Raw genomic sequence first — 18,010 nt, forward strand, 5'->3', positions numbered from 1 at the left:
TAGTCCTTGAAGTCCCATTCTGATTCAATTGGTAGTCAGACATGTCCTGCAGCTTTAATCTGGCATTCCTGTTACTAAGGTAGACTTGAATCTAACGCTTCTAAAATTGCTTGTGTGCCTGCAAGTAGCAATGCTTTTTTCAAGATCAAGGAAGATCACTTCAACCGAACCTGATTTAACTATTTTTAGGACTTGCTGCTATGCAGTTGATAGTGCCTATTCCTCTAGTTATGCCACATATATAAAGATCGCTAGTCATCCAAAGTAGCCTGTATTAGAACGTTCATTCTGTGATATTAATGTATGGTGTTAATGAAATGGGTCCGAAAATGCTAGATTCTTTCGGCTTAGGAATTAAAATTATGTCTGTCTTCTTGCAAGAGGTCGGAAACTTACCTAGCGCCCAACACGCATTGATAACGTCCAATATCCCTTCTTCTCCAGCAGGACCCGCATATGTGATCATAGAATATGTAATTTTTATCAGCACCTGGTTTAGTGTCCTTACTGCCATCTTTTGGCTCAGATTACATCTTGGTTTTTAAAGGAAGAGTCCCATTTGTTGTTTGTGGCTATATTCTCTTGAATCGCTGTTAACATCTTCGGTTGTAATTGTTGCTGTTGCCTTTTGACCAGCACAGGAAGCTGATATGATGCTACTCTATCTACAGATTGGCCAGCAAGTCCACCAGCATCCAGCAATGCCTGATTACAAAGCAAATGGTCTGGTTGAGCTACCTATAATAACTTTAATGTGAGCATATAGAGTTTGGCACCACTAACACCATTTTGCTTCCTTCAGCTCAAGGAACTCGTCCTGCTTCAAGTATCACCGCTCTCTTAGTAAGGGTTTTGCTTTCTAGTGCGGGGTTGTTCATGAAATGTTTTCGGAAGATGTAACTCTGGTTGTGCTCTTTAATTTCTTCACTGTAGAATTAATTGTTTCTTCATTGTAGACACAGAAAACACATTGTTCTTGTGTTTCATCGGATATATGACTGGAATTGCTTTGTTTGTCTCATATATGATCATTTCTTCTGGTGGCATGTATCAGAGCATTTTTTAAGTTCCTCTCGGTATATATATATATATTTTTTTATTCTACCTTGGCATAGAAGGTGGTATTGAAGATCGTTCTATGTTTAGCATTGTAATAGAAGCACATTCATCGGTCGTGATCAAGGGGTCTGCTTACCACTTCGCCTGATGTTTGACCGCAGTTGAGATTAACGTTAGATGAAGGAAATCCCCTTGGATGTGCGAGAGCATCCCCGACCCTCTTGAGAAGTACAATGCCAGGAATTTCTCGCGGAACTTCAGCAAATTACGGCCATCAACATTGGCTGTTCCAGTCTAATCTAACTCTTGATGATGAACATTATAAATCCCCCCTCTGTAGTAATTACATTTTCGCGCGTAGCCAAGGGTGGGGGGGGGGGGGGGTGGAGGTTGTAGGTGTTGTATATGAGGAGCTCAACATCTGGTACATTGACTGTTACTACTAACACGTCTATTTCATTCACATAAGAAACCAGTCTGTTTACCTTATATGGTATTTCTGAGTATAAACTTAAATTAATCCACTTTGTCTCACTTTTGTCTGCATCATCTTTACGAATACCGTTGTAATATTACCTGTATTACAATTGTCATCTTTCTTTGCGATTTCGTCACTACGATTCTCATCAACTTTAAATAATTATTGTATTAAAGATTGTATCTGTTTATGGTTCAGTTTTCATTTTAGTTTTCTTAATGTAAACAACCTGCCTCCAAACCTCATTTTGCCTACACCCTCACAAGCTGTGTCTGCCTCTCCCTCACAAGCTGTGTCTGCCTCTCCCTCACAAGCTGTGTCTGCCTCTCCCTCACGAGCTGTGTCTGCCTCTCCCTCACAAGCTGTGTCTGCCTCTCCCTCACAAGCTGTGTCTGCCTCTCCCTCACAAGCTGTGTCTGCCTCTCCCTCACAAGCTGTGTCTGCCTCTCCCTCACAAGCTGTGTCTGCCTCTCCGTCACAAGCTGTGTCTACCTCTCCCTCACAAGCTGTGTCTGCCTCTCCCTCACAAGCTGTGTCTGCCTCTCCCTCACGAGCTGTGTCTGCCTCTCCCTCACGAGCTGTGTCTGCCTCTCCCTCACGAGCTGTGTCTGCCTCTCCCTCACAAGCTGTGTCTGCCTCTCCGTCACAAGCTGTGTCTACCTCTCCCTCACAAGCTGTGTCTGCCTCTCCCTCACAAGCTGTGTCTGCCTCTCCCTCACGAGCTGTGTCTGCCTCTCCCTCACGAGCTGTGTCTGCCTCTCCCTCACAAGCTGTGTCTGCCTCTCCCTCACGAGCTGTGTCTACCTCTCCCTCACGAGCTGTGTCTACCTCTCCCTCACGAGCTGTGTCTGCCTCTCCCTCACGAGCTGTGTCTGCCTCTCCCTCACGAGCTGTGTCTGCCTCTCCCTCACAAGCTGTGTCTACCTCTCCCTCACAAGCTGTGTCTACCTCTCCCTCACGAGCTGTGTCTACCTCTCCCTCACGAGCTGTGTCTACCTCTCCCTCACGAGCTGTGTCTACCTCTCCCTCACGAGCTTGTTCTACCTCTACCTCACGAGCTGTGTCTACCTCTCCCTCACGAACAGTGTCTACCTCTCCCTCACGAGCTGTGTCTACCTCTACCTCACGAGCTGTGTCTACCTCTACCTCACGAGCTGTGTCTACCTCTACCTCACGAGCTGTGTCTACCTCTACCTCACGAGCTGTGTCTACCTCTACCTCACGAGCTTGTTCTACCTCTACCTCACGAGCTGTGTCTACCTCTACCTCACTGGCTATCCCTTCCTCTCATCTAGCTAATCTTTGCGGTAACCTTGCGATGATTTTGGGGCTCAACGGCCCCGCGGCCCGGTCCCCGACCAGGCCTCCTTGTTGCTAGACAGGTCAACCAGACTGTAGGACACGGCTGCCCGCAGCCTGACGTATGAATCACAGCCTGGTTGATCAGGTTTCCTTTGGTGGTGTTTCTCAAGTTCTTTCTTGAACACTGTGAGGGGTCGGTCAGTTATGCCCCTTATATGTAGTGGAAGCGTATTGAACAGTTTCAGGCCTCTGATGTTGATAGAGTTCTCTCTCAGAGTACCTATTGCACCTCTGCTCTTCAATGGGGGTATTCTGCACATCCTGCCATGCCTTCTGGTCTCATGTGGTGGTATTTCTGTGTGCAGGTTTGGAACCAGCCCCTCAAATATTTTCCACGTGTAAGTTATTATGCATCTCTCCCGCCTGCGCTCAAGAGAATACAGATTTAGACATTTTAGTCGGTCCCGATAGTTTAGATGTTTTATTGAGTGGATTCTAGCAGTAAAGGATCACTGCAGGCTCTCCAAGTCAGCAATTTCTCCTGCTTTGAAGGAGGCTGTCATTGTACAACAGTATTCCGCTCTAGCGAGCACTAGCGTCATGAAAAGTTTCATCAGTGGCATAGCCGCTCTAGTGTGAAAGGTTCTTGTTATCAAACCTGTCATTTTTTTCATTTGTGACGGCGACTTTATTGTGTTCTTTAAAGGTCAGGTCTTCCAACATGAGTACACCCAAATACTTTACATTGCTTTTTCGTTCTATGTTATGATTTGACTGCGTTTTGTACATGGTTTCCGTTTTTATAGCTTCAATTATTCCGTAGCGCATGAGCTGGAACTTATCTTAATTAAATACAATATTATTTTCTGTACCCCCATTGAAAGACCTGATTTACATCTGATTGGAGGTTTGCTGTGTCCTCAATGGACACAGCAAACTATGGCTCTCTATGGCTACAGTCATTCAAATCCTAGTGTCATCTGCAAAGGATGGTACAGTACTATAGATTGTGTCCTTGTCTATGTCCGATATATGGATGAGAAAAAGTACTGGATCAAGCACAGTATCCTGGGTGACTGAGCTCATCACAGTTGATGGACCGGATTTTATTTTGTTGACTATTACACATTGGGTTCTGTTTTTCAGGAAATTGTGGATCATCTGCCTAATTTTTTCCGGTGATTCCTTTGAACGCATTTTGTGTGCAATAACACCATAGTCACATTTGTCGAAGGGTTTTGCGAAATCTGTGTAAATTACATCTGCGTTTTGCTAGTCTTCAATGGCATCTAAGGTCATGTCATAGTGGTTCAGCAACTGTGATAGGCAAGAGCGCCCTGTTCTGAAAAAATGTTGTCCGGGGTTATCGAGCTGCTGTGATTGCATGTATTTTGTTATCTTACTTATTATCACCCTTTAAAAGATTTTTATGATTAGTGATGTAAGTCCAATCGGTCTGTAATTTTTTGCCTTGGTCTTAATTCCTCCTTTATGAAGTGGTGCTATCTCTGCTGTTTTTAGTATGTCAGGGATAACGCCAGTATCTAGGCATTGTCTCCAAAGAATGCTAAGGGCCTACAATAGTTTTTGTTTACAGTTCTCTATGAATATGGCGTTCCAAAAATCAGAGTCTGGTTCAGAATGCATAGGCATACTGTTTATGACTTCTTCAAAATCCAGTGGGGATAGGGTGACGTCTGATATATGATTTGATGTTTGTATCACATCCATGAAGAATTCACTTCAGTTATAAATCTTCAGTGTGTTTAGTGGCTCGCTATAAACAGAGTGGTACTGCTTCCTCAGTAACTCGCTCATTTCTTTGTTGTCATCGGTGAGAGTTCCATCTCCCTTTCGCAGGGGCCCGATACAAAGTGTATTTTTTTATCTTGATTTTGCATTGGAGAAAAAATATTTCGGATTTCTTTATATTTCACTGATGGCCTTATGCTCTCTTTGTCTCTCCTGGATTGTGTATGATTCCTGTAGCTTTAGTTCAATAGTTTTTATTTCATTAACTGGCCTTCTTCGTCGTTCTTGAGACAGAGTGTAACTCTCAAGTTGTTCTGCAATTTGTTTTTTTTCGTTTTCAGAGGGAACGTCGTTGCAGTTTCCATCTGCATCTCTTCCTTTCTTTGTTTCTTAGTGGTATGTGGTACGAGCACATTTTTTGTGCTACTGACCTTATTTTTTTCCAGGCACTGATTCAGGTTTGCATTCAGCTATGAGTGCTTTAAATACACAGATTCTTCTCTTCAGTTTTTTTTTATATACTCCTTACTTTTTCTCATTCTTAATTTCATCTCTATAGTAGGCGTCAGTTCTATACCTCTGCTTATCCATCTTGTCTTATTGCTGTTTGGCCATTGACCTTTAATGTTGCAGAATCATTTCCTCCATGCTGTCTTTCCTCTTCTCATATTTTCAGACTTCCCTTCCTCTAATCCAATTCTCTTAACCCTTAGTAAATTAATCTACGTAATTTTGTGATCCAGCTACCTTTCCGTTATATCTACTACATTTATTTCTGTCTAACTCACTCTCACACACACACACACACACACACACACACACACACACACACACACACACACACACACACACACACATATAAGGGAAGGGAAGTTATAACTATAACTCTTAACTATAAGGGAAGTTAAGATGGAAGCGCCTTTGGGAATGAGTGACCACAGTGTATTGAACTTTGAGTACCTGGTAGAGCTAGGACTTATCTCCCCCCAAAAGGAACTAGGAAACAAAAGGCTGGCATACCGAAAGGGGAATTATGAACAGATGAGAAGTTTCCTAAGTGAAATACCTTGGGACACAGACCTCAGAGACAAGTCTGTACAGGGTATGATGGACTATGTTACCCAAAAGTGTCAGGAGGCAGTAAACAGGTTCATCCCGGCCCAAAGGGAAAAATCCGAGAAGCAACAAAAGAATCCATGGTATAATAGGGCATGTATGGAAGCGAAGAAACTGAACAAGAAGGCGTGGAGGAACTTCCGGAATAACAGAACACCAGAAAGCAGGGAGAGATACCAGAGAACCAGGAATGAGTACGTCAGGGTGAGAAGAGAAGCAGAGAAAATTTTTGAAAATGATATAGCAAACAAAGCCAAGACCGAACCAAAGCTACTCCACAGTCACATCAGAAGGAAAACAACAGTGAAAGAACAGGTATTGAAACTTAGAACAGGCGAGGACAGGTATACAGAGAATGACAGAGAGGTGTGTGAGGAACTCAACAAGAGGTTCCAGGAGGTCTTCACAATAGAACAGGGTGAGGTCACTGTGCTAGGAGAAAGGGAGGTAAACCAGGCGGCCTTGGAGGAGTTCGAAATTACGAGAGAGGAGGTCAAGAGACACCTGCTGGATCTGGATGTTAGAAAGGCGGTTGGTCCAGATGGGATCTCACCATGGGTACTGAAAGAGTGTGCAGAGGCACTTTGCTTGCCACTCTCCATAGTGTATAGTAAATCACTAGAGACGGGAGACCTACCAGAAATATGGAAGACGGCGAATGTGGTCCCAATATACAAAAAGGGCGACAGACAAGAGGCACTGAACTACAGGCCAGTGTCCTTGACTTGTATACCATGCAAGGTGATGGAGAAGATCATGAGAAAAAACCTGGTAACACATCTGGAGAGAAGGGACTTCGTGACAAATCGCCAACATGGATTCAGGGAGGGTAAATCTTGCCTTACAGGCTTGATAGAATTCTACGATCAGGTGACACAGATTAAGCAAGAAAGAGAGGGCTGGGCGGACTGCATTTTCTTGGATTGTCGGAAAGCCTTTGACACAGTACCGCATAAGAGGCTGGTACATAAGCTGGAGAGACAGGCAGGTGTAGCTGGTAAGGTGCTCCAGTGGATAAGGGAGTATCTAAGCAATAGGAAGCAGAGAGTTACGGTGAGGGGTGAGACCTCCGATTGGCGTGAAGTCACCAGTGGAGTTCCACAGGGCTCTGTACTCGGTCCTATCTTGTTTCTGATATATGTAAATGATCTCCCGGAGGGTATCGATTCATTTCTCTCAATGTTTGCGGACGATGCTAAAATTATGAGAAGGATTAAAACAGAAGAGGACTGTTTGAGGCTTCAAGAAGACCTAGACAAGCTGAAGGAATGGTCGAACAAATGGTTGTTAGAGTTTAACCCAACCAAATGTAATGTAATGAAGATAGGTGTAGGGAGCAGGAGGCCAGATACAAGGTATCATCTGGGAGAGGAAATTCTTCAGGGGTCAGAGAAGGAAAAAGACTTGGGGGTTGATATCACGCCAGACCTGTCTCCTGCAGCACATATCAAGCGGATAACATCAGCGGCATATGCCAGGCTGGCCAACATACGAACGGCATTCAGAAACTTGTGTAAAGAATCATTCAGAACTTTGTATACCACATATGTCAGGCCAATCCTGGAGTATGCAGCCCCAGCATGGAGTCCATATCTAGTCAAGGATAAGACTAAACTGGAAAAGGTTCAAAGGTTTGCCACCAGACTAGTACCCGAGCTGAGAGGTATGAGCTACGAGGAGAGACTACGGGAATTAAACCTCACTTCGCTGGAAGACAGAAGAGTTAGGGGGGACATGATCACCACATTCAAGATTCTGAAGGGGATTGATAGGGTAGATAAAGACAGTCTATTTAACACAAGGGGAACACGCACAAGGGGACTCAGGTGGAAACTGAGTGCCCAAATGAGCCACAGAGATATTAGAAAGAACTTTTTTAGTGTCAGAGTGGTTGACAAATGGAATGCATTAGGGGGTGATGTGGTGGAGGCTCACTCCATACACAGTTTCAAGTGTAGATATGACAGAGCCCGATAGGCTCAGGAATCTGCACACCTGTTGATTGACGGTTGAGAGGCGGGACCAAAGAGCCAGAGCTCAACCCCCGCAAACACAACTAGGTGAGTACAACACACACACACACACACACACACACACACACACACACACTCACACACTCACACAGACTAATGTAAGTGTGTGTATACGCCATTTCTGCGTGTGGCATCATTGCCAACATCCGCGTATCATTCACAAACATTGACAATGGAGCTATCCGGGCCCTATATACATCTAAAGTGAGACCCACTCTTGAATATGGGTCTCCAGCATGGAACCCTTCCACGAAAAGGGACAAGGAGAGGCTAGAAAAAGTCCAAAGATATGCAACGGGACTCGTTCCGGAATTGAGGGAATTGAGCAATGAAGAAAGACTGAGAGATATGGACCATACTGAGCTGGAGGAAAGGGGAAATAAGGGAGGATGTGATAAAATATAAGATTCTGAGGAAAATTGACAATGCAGCGTTGTTCAAAGCTTGGAACAGCAAACGAGGGGTCAGAGATGGAAACTGGAAACGCAAATGAGTCTCAGAGACACACAGGAACAATCTTTTCAGTGTTAGAGCTGTCAATGAATGAAATAGGTTAGATAGGGAAGTCGTTGAAGCTAATTCGATTTAAATTTTAAATGTATATTAGATTAAAGCGTGAAAAATGATTCATTGCATAAGTCTAAGAACGTTACGAAGGCGAGGCTAGGAACCTTGCTCGACCCAGCAAGCACATCTAGGTGAGTACATCTCGGTGAGTACACACTCAAGAAATCATGCAGAACATTGTAAATCTCATATGTCAGATCAGTCCTTGAGTATGCAGCTCCAGCCTGGAATCCGTACATAGTTTCTGTATAACTTTCTGTATAACTAGTTAAGCTGTTATCTACTCATGTGTGTTAAGGAGTGAGCTCCAACCCTTGGGCGTCGCCTCTCATATGTCGCTCAACTCTTTCAATATAATATCTTTGTCTCTTGTTTGATCTAATTTTCGATCTTTGGCTTGGAGTTTGGCTCAACTATCGCCGCCAATAGTTCATGGCCCCCCCCCCCTTTGCTCACTACAATTACGCAAAATCAGTAGTTTCAGATTACTTTCTGAGTCGTAATTATGGTCAGGTTTAGTTTTGAGTTCCCGCGTTCTGTTTCTTTTCTAATATTGTCTCAAGTCTCCTCCCACGTTCCATAGTTCTGTTGATCAATATCCTTAAAAAAAGGTGCTCTGTTAATTCCGTTGAGAATTTTGTGCCTCTGAATCTTGTCACCTCTGTGTCTTTTCTCTCCCATTATTGTGTCATTGAAATCATTAAACTATTCCTCGAAGTTCATTTCCCTTTGGGTTCTGTAAAAACCTTGTCGCAAAAACTAGTTCCCTCTCAGGTCAGGTCTATGAAGGCTTATGTGTGCGCTTGTGTACGTATGCAATATATATAATATATATACTATATATATATATATATATTTATATATATATATATATATATATAATATATATAAATGCACTCTACCTCATCATCAGATGTCTGTCCCTCCCCAGGTTAACCTACTTTCTGAGGTGTTCACCTTCTTACAGTAGCCAAAAACTAAGTGAGTATGACCGGTTACTGAAATCAATACTAGAAAAAGCCCTTAACCTCTCTCTTGATGACCTACAGTGGAAACAAGCCTCTCCTCCCGTAAGACTTGGGGGCCTCGGAGTTCGAACAGCAACGCAAATCGCTGTTCCAGCCTTCCTGTCCTCCTTATCAGCATCCGACGACCTTGTGAAGGAAATTCTACCTGCCTACTTACATCAGCTGGCAGGTGTACATGATCCCAATTATACACGCTGTGCCACAGAGTGGGCCTCTCGTGCAGGCCCATCACCTCAACCACCATCCCAAAAAACCCACAAGCAATCCAGCTGGGATGGCCCCATTGTAGACCAAGTTGCTGCAGAGTGCCTGGGTGCTGCAACAACACAATACGACATTGCTCGCTTCACAGCAGTAGCAGTCCCACATGCAGGGGATTTCCTGTTAGCAACCCCAATGTCGGCAACTGGCACGCGTCTAAAACCACACGCCCTCGGAATTGCTGTGGCCCTCCGCCTTGCGGCCCCAATCCACACCAGATATAGGTGTATTTGCGGCGAGGTGGTGGCTGACAGGTACGGCCACCATGGCCTACTCTGCCAAAGCACAGGGGGATGGCACTCGAGGCACAGTGAAGTTAACGACATCATCAAGAGGAGCCTCACCACAGCTGGATGCCCAGCTGATAGAGAGCCCCGTTTCCTAACGCCCCGTTACTCTGATGCTCTTATTGGTCGCCCGGATGGTATCACAGTGAACCCCTGGAAGAATGACAAGCAGTTGGTATGGGACTACACGTGCGTATCAACCCTGGCTAACACCTACATTGACCTCAGTGTTGCCCAACCAGGTGGCGCTGCCACCCACAGGGAAGCAGCCAAATCCCGTAAGTATAGAGAACTGGATCACCACTACAATTTTGTCCCCATTGCTTCTGAGACACTCGGCGCCTGGGGTAAAAGTGCTACCAGTTTTTTGAAGGAACTGGGTTCTAGGCTCATTGAAACAACAAGGGACTCTAGAACTGCCAGCTTTCTTTTACAGCGCCTCAGCGTGGCGATACAGAGGGGAAATGCGCACTGCATCCAGGGTTCCTGCCCGCCATCTGAGGAGCTGGAGGAACTCGACAACCTATGATAACCATCTTTGTACCCTATATGTAACTCCTTTTTTGTAACAAAGTTCAAATAAAACAAATATATATGTGTACATACAAAAGAATGGGGGTGGTAGGAGAAGATAATATTAGTGTTCAGTGAGAAACCACAAGGTCTCCTCTGAATACTTTTTATTTTCTTCTCCGAGGCTATGGGTCCCAACATTGGCACCAGAGGTGGTACCCTCACAAACTTAAAAAAAAAAATATATATATATAATATATATATATATATATATATATATATATATATATATATATATATATATATATATATATATATATATATATATATTCTCTTTCAGCGCCTTAGTGTGGCGATCTAGAGAGGAAATGCTCACTGCATCCATGGTTCCTGCCCGCCATCAGAGGAGCTGGAGGAGCTCTACAGCCTGTGACAAGTAGCCTTGTACTCTGCATGCAACCAATGTTGTAACCATTTTTGTGTAATGAAATTTTAAAATAAAGGTAGATATATATATACACACATACCAAAATAATAGGGGTGGTAGGAGAAGAAAATATCAGTGTTCAGTGAGGATCCACAAGGTCTTCTCTGAGTACTATTTATTTTCTTCTCTGAAACTATGGGTCCCTACACTTGCACCAGAGGTGGTACCCCTTTATATATATATATATATATATAATATATATATATATATATATATATATATATATATATATATATATATATATATATATATATATATATGTCGTACCTAGTAGCCAGAACTCACTTTTTGGCCTACTATTCAAGGCCCGATTTGCCTAATAAGCCAAGTTTTCCTGAATTAATATATTTTTTCTAACTTTTTTCTTATGAAATGATAAAGCTACCCATTTCATTATGTATGAGGTCAATTTTTTTTTATTGGAGTTAAAATTAACGTAGATATATGACCGAACCTAACCAACCCTACCTAACCTAACCTATCTTTATAGGTTAGGTTTGGTTAGGTAGCCGAAAAAGTTAGGTTAGGTTAGGTAGGTTAGGTAGTCGAAAAACAATTAATTCATGAAAACTTGGCTTACTAGGCAAATTTGGCCTTGCATAGTAGGCTGAGAAGTGAGTTCTGGCTACTAGGTACGACATATATATATATATATATATATATATATATATATATAAATATATATATATATATATATATATATATATATATATATATATATAGTATTCATAATGGCGATGGAAGCAATGGTTTGCTTCTAGTGGATAGCGAGAGACATCGTAGCTTTCACAAGAGCTCAAATATAGAGGATTATTTTTTTAATTTTTTTTCCCATGTGGGGTTCGAAATCCAGAAATTGTTAACTTTGTATGTGAGACCAATCCATGCAGCCCCATGCATGAGTATGCAGCCCCACCATGGAATCTTCGCCAGAAACACTTACATGACAAAACCAGAGGAGACTAATAGACATCAAACACGGCTCGTTCCTTAGCCGAGAGGTTTGCGAGCGGATGTAGTTCCGGTACTCTCTTCAGAGGAACACAAACTGGCCACGTCGGTTGCATATATATATATATATATATATATATATATATATATATATATATATATATATATATATATATATATATGTCGTACCTAGTAGCCAGAACGCACTTTTCAGCCTACTATGCAAGGCCCGATTTGCCTAATAAGCCAAGTTTTCCTGAATTAATATATTTTTTCTAACTTTTTTCTTATGAAATAATAAAGCTACCCATTTCATTATGTATGAGGTCAATTTTTTTTATTTGAGTTAAAATTAACGTAGATATATGACCAAACCTAACCAACCCTACCTAACCTAACCTAACCTATCTTTATAGGTTAGGTTAGGTTAGGTAGCCGAAAACGTTAGGTTAGGTTAGGTAGGTTAGGTAGTCGAAAAACAATTAATTCATGAAAACTTGGCTTTTTAGGCAAATCGGGCCTTGCATAGTAGGCAGAGAAGTTCGTTCTGGCTACTAGGTACGACATATATATATATATATATAATATATATATATATATATATATTTATATATATATATATTAAGCTTTTAATCAACAAAAGGTCGTTTAATTACCTAATCCAGTGCTCTTTCCAAGACAACCGCTACAACATTTGTTAGACCAATATTGGAATATGCAGCACCGGACGGCATCAGAATCATCTTGTGAAGAATTAAACCGAAAATTTAAAAGCATAAAGATTCCCAACAAGAGAAGTGGCCAAGCTAACAAACCGGAACTGTGTGAAGATTTTAATGGAACAAGACCTCCAACCCTGGAGGAAAAAAAGAGACAGAGGGGACTTGATCGCAACTTACAAGATTCTGAGGGGAGTTAACAAGCACAGCCTCCTTAAAAAGTAAGACAGTATGACGAGATGACATAAGTGGAAGCTTTAACGCATATAAAGTAGTTTCCATAACTATTTCTTTAAGATTATATTGGATGAAGAATTCTAATGTCAAAATAATTAAATTATATCGCAACAGGTCAACAAGGCTAATAGGCATGAAGAGTGACATGGCACGTCCCAGTAAACACTAGTAGGTCAGTACTGATAGGTAAGCACCACCACCTACATCAGCAGCAACTAAGTGAATTACTCTATCAAAGTCGTCTGGAATACACGCCTGGACGGTGGGTGTGGGGAGTGGGCAGGGATGTGGGGGGTGGGCAGGAGTGTGGGAAGTGGGCAGGGGGTGTGGGAAGTGGGAAGGGCTGCAGAATAGTAGGAGTGTAGCTGTGGTTGTGGGGAGAGGTGTAGGATGGCAGAGGAGTAGCTGTGCGTGTAAGGAGAGGTGCAGGATAGCAGGGGTGTAGCTGTGGGCGTGGGGGAGAGATGTAAAAATGGCAGGAGTGTAGCTGCGGGTATAGAGACGTGTAGGATGACAGGGGTGTAGCTGTCATCATCATCATCACAGCATGTAGCTGTGGGCGTGGGGGAGAGAGTAAGATAGCAGAGGTGTAGCTGTGAGTGTGAGGAGAGGTGCAGGATAGCAGAGGTGTAGCTGTGAGTGTGAGGAGAGGTGCAGGATGGCAGGGGTGTAGCTGTGGGCGTGGGGGAGAGAGTAGGATAGCAGGGATGTAGCTGTGAGTGTGAGGAGAGGTTAAGGATAGCAGAGGTGTAGCTGTGAGTGTGAGGAGAGGTGCAGGATAGCAGAGGTGTAGCTGTGAGTGTGAGGAGAGGTGCAGGATGGCAGGGGTGTAGCTGTGGGCGTGGGGGAGAGAGTAGGATAGCAGGGATGTAGCTGTGAGTGTGAGGAGAGGTTAAGGATAGCAGAGGTGTAGCTGTGAGTGTGAGGAGAGGTGCAGGATAGCAGGAATGTAGCTGTGGGTAAAACCATTATACTTGTCACTAGCGCAGAATCCACCCGTGCGAGCTGGTAAACACACCTAGTTTAGGAAAGCGTTATCCTCCTCCTGGGCCGTCATGTGCTGAGCGCGTTCTGAACCTTGTAATGTCCCTGAGCGAGGGGAGGGCACAGACAATAATGGAGCCTGGAGTAGGACGACATAAAATATAAAATGCATAAAGTTAAACATTTATTATGCACCCCATACCCAGTGGCACTATAAGGATTCAGGAACTGAACCCCAAAGTTTATTTAGGTAAGCATTAGGGGCCTCGTAGGGGCCTCGTAGCCTGGTGGATAGCGCGCAGGGCTCGTAATTCTGTGGCGCGGGTTCGATTCCCGCACGAGGCAGAAACAAATGGGCAAAGTTTCTTTCACCCTGAATGCCCCTGTTACCTAGCAGTAAAATAGGTACCTGGGTGTTAGTCAGCTGTCACGGGCTGCTTCCTGGGGGTGGAGGCCTGGTCGAGGACCGGGCCGCGGGGACACTAAAACCCCGAAAATCATCTCAAGATAACCTCAAGAAGCAAGTAACACTCGGCTGAAGCTAGTTACATTCAAACACTTACATAAATGCATATTCATATAGCAATAGCCTTTTTCTTTAACACACATGATTTAAGAAGAGGCCCTCAAGAGTCTCTACACAAGATAGTTTACATTTATGTTGAGTCACAGTTAATAATCGTGCTCCACAGCCACCCAACTGGGCGGCAGCTTTACAGTCGTGTGCATGCATTACCTTGGCAGAAAATATGATCAATTGTTTCTGTCTCAAGCGGGAATCGAACCCGGATCCTTAGGACTACGACCCCAGAGCGCATTGTGTGTAGGGGGGGGGAGGGGGGGGGGACATAGGTATTGGGTGGGGGCGGGTATTTTCATTTCAGAAGGATGGGCTTCAAAAGTACGTACAATAACTATTTGCTAGAAAATACCAAAATATATATAGAGATGGACCACCAGAAAATTAACCTTTTGTGTTAGTGAATTTAGACAAACTGGACACGTTATTAACCCCATCATAAATATTAGACATAACCTAACCTCCCCAAGCAATGCTAGGCCTAATACGTGCTATCTTAGGCCTAAAACAGTACATATTGTGGGAAATTTTACCCACTATATCTTTATTATTATATAAGAAATGTATCATTTCAAAATCATATCACAATTCTATCAAAATCAATATCAAAATCATCTCAGAATCACTACAGATTCATTATACATCTGGATCCTTAATAACAATGCCTATGATCACGTACGCATTAGGGCCCAAGGTGCCTACATGACTTGGTGCATGATTTCTCAAAGTTCTAGAAGCTTCGAGAAGAATATCTTCATTAAAAAACTATTGGAACAATCATTCGATTTCTAGTGAGGATTAAATCAAATCCTTAATAAGAATTAATAGTACTTGCAAGTATTATTAATTTATAAGTTGATTATACTACTTATAATCTTTAAATCTTATATCTAAATATATTATAATCACATCTTATCTCAATCATATGTCTAGACAGTAAAAATAATCAATCAATATTCGTCGAAAGCTCCCCCTCTCTAGGGAGAAGGTGGAGCCAAACTCGGGAGTGAAGCGACCTACGGGGGCGCCCTGAGACAGAAAATGTTTGTTTACATACAGAGTGACAACGTGTGACGTTACCTTGCGGTCATTATTTTGAAGAGGACACCATAATAACATATCTTTATCACCGGTGATTGCTCTCTAGAACTCGGGGAGTACCTGGACAATATGTACAAGGAAAAATTCCTAGTACTTTATCTAAATAAGAGTGTAGAGTAAAACTCACTCACCAAGTGATGCCGCTTCCACCTCCACTACACCTATCTTATCCAACTGCAGATGCAGTTAAGGACATAATCATATACCAACGCTACCAGAATAATAAACAGCAATGCTGTGAAATAAAGTGCCCAAAAACTCTACAAGAGAGTTATCATTCTGGCCACTTGTCAGACGGCACATGACACTCAGACATAAGTATATTAAGTGTTATTGTGTGTTGATTGGCCAATTGCATGCTTGTGTAACCTTGATATATTCAATGTCTTTTTTTCGTTATAGGGTGAAGCAATGCCTCATATTTCAATAAGTTTTTATTAATATTGTAGCGACTGAATCTTTTCAAGGTAACCAGACACTCGTGAGGTACATTCCCTCCAGAGTGTCTCTTATCTCAAAAAAGTCAAGCCAAGCCCAAGTGAATATCTTCATATAAATTGAATATATATCTGTATAATTGATAATATACATTAAGTTAACAATTGTTTACTTAATTATCTTTAATTTATCATAAGTTTATCAAATTGAATATAATATTTGGTATTTAGAGAACAGTACTTAGACAATATTTAAGGTCATTTAATATCATACTTCTACAATATAAATTTTTGTACTTATTAGTATGTGAAAATTGGCTGTTATAGTTATGGTGCTAGGCTCTACTGTATACATGTTTAGATCGCTGATTTAAACAGAACCAGTGTTCAGTTATTGAACTTAGTTATTAAATCTTATCCTTGTATTAACAATACAAGCTGATGTGCGAAACTTGTCTGCAGGTGGATTGTGGATATTCAGTCAACTTCTCCAGTCATCCTTAGGGACCCCACCTGCCCCTTATAGCCCACAGTCTGTCAATAGGAAAAGAGAAGCTAGGAATACGACCATAGCTAGGGACTTTAGTTGAATTAATTTTGCTTACAGTAATTTTGAATTTAGGAGAGTAAAAGTCCCTAGTAGTTGTCCCTATATATCTTTCCTGATAGCTTTTCCCACACATATAGCTGCTATACTAGACTTAGCAATATTTTAGTTTTTAGGTATATTTTTCTGGATTCTATTAAATTAATAGTACAAAGTGTGATTCAAAGTGTAATGGTACATCACTATATATTAGTTCTTTCAACCAAATAGTTACTCTTAAGTACTTTGATATTAGTAGGGTGTGTTGGTATTCTCACATAGATGTGCTTGAAGGGTTGAGCTTAGGCTCTTTGGTCCTGACTCTCAACTGTCATTTCGAATGTCCACAAACACAACTACCCTCCAAACAAAGACCCAAAGTCTATTCCATGCACCTACCAAACCCCCTGTTTATGAATAAAAAACGGTTTACTCATGACTCGCAACTGATTTCGTTTGAACTCTTCCAGAACAAGTGCTTCACTGACGAATTTTATTCGAACCACAACGCTGTAAATACTTCACCCATGTACTTAGCCCGTCCTCCAAACAAAAAGACCCAAGTTCATTCCATGCACCTGCCAAACCCACTGTTTATCAATGAAAAACGGTTTACACACGACTAAACTGATTTTGTTCGAACGCTTTCGGAACAAGTGCTTCACTGACGAATTTTGTTCGAACCACAACGCTATAAATGTTTCACCAACCGGTTGATTGACAGTTGAGAAGCGGGACCAAAGAGCCGGAGCTCATCCCCCGCAAACACAACTAGGTGAGTACCCACGTACTACAAATACAAATAATCGCCAACAGCACCTAAACACCTAACCTAACCTAAGCCTATATGCACAATATGCTAATATATTACAATATTAATTTATATTTGAGAAAATTCCCGCTTTGAATGAACAGCATGTAAAAAGTTATGAATGCGTCTACGGGGTCGACAATGGACTTAAGTCAAGGATGGGTTGGTTACACGAGTTTCAAGTTGCGACAAAAGTAGCAGTAGCTCTGATATGATATTATGTATCCTTGTACACCCAATTAAAAGATAATGGCCAATTACCCAACCAGCTGCCCCTCACAGGCACAATTAGGGGGTTGAAAATGAATTGTCCCTTGCAGTCCTCCAGTCTCCTCCGTTTTTCCTCACATTCGCTAGATACACTTAATACCTTTTCTTTATTGTCTTGTCTTATTTCACTTAAGGAAACAAAGCTTTAGTTGATCTAAGTTCTTTACAAGCCTTCTTAGGGTCAGTCTTTTAAAATATGTTACAAATGATACTTGTTAGTGATACTTGTCGGTATTTTAGTTATTCGTATCTTCACCCTTTTTGTAATATATAGATAAAGCAGTAATGTGGGGGAACTATCAGGAGAACGTGCCAAGCCATTACGACTAAAAAGCACTTGGAAGGGGTCAGGATAAGGATTTGGGATGGGGAGAGGAACGGTACTGAACCACTTGGACGGTCGGGGATTGAAAGCCGACCACCATGAAGCGACACCGTCGCTCTACCGTCC

General features: G+C 42.2%; 1 protein-coding gene across 1 annotated transcript; it reads right to left on the minus strand.

The window, feature by feature from the left end:
- Positions 1-522: 522 nt before the first annotated feature.
- Positions 523-3,504, minus strand: LOC138372566 (A-kinase anchor protein 5-like). Its single transcript, XM_069338046.1, has 4 exons — positions 3,498-3,504; positions 1,945-2,775; positions 1,545-1,609; positions 523-705 (listed from the first exon to the last, which is right to left on the minus strand). The coding sequence occupies exons 1-4, from the start codon at positions 3,502-3,504 to the stop codon at positions 523-525; spliced, it is 1,086 nt and encodes a 361-aa protein (XP_069194147.1).
- Positions 3,505-18,010: the final 14,506 nt, after the last annotated feature.

Source organism: Procambarus clarkii, chromosome 39, assembly GCF_040958095.1.
Source record: "Procambarus clarkii isolate CNS0578487 chromosome 39, FALCON_Pclarkii_2.0, whole genome shotgun sequence".
Classification (NCBI taxonomy): Eukaryota; Metazoa; Arthropoda; class Malacostraca; order Decapoda; family Cambaridae; genus Procambarus; species Procambarus clarkii.

Coding starts and splice junctions, on each gene's coding strand:
- LOC138372566 (XM_069338046.1), bottom strand. Junction 1,610..1,944: donor GGGAGAGGCAGACACAGCTT/GTGAGGGAGAGG, acceptor GTATTCGTAAAG/ATGATGCAGACAAAAGTGAG. Junction 706..1,544: donor ACTCAGAAATACCATATAAG/GTAAACAGACTG, acceptor CTTTGTAATCAG/GCATTGCTGGATGCTGGTGG.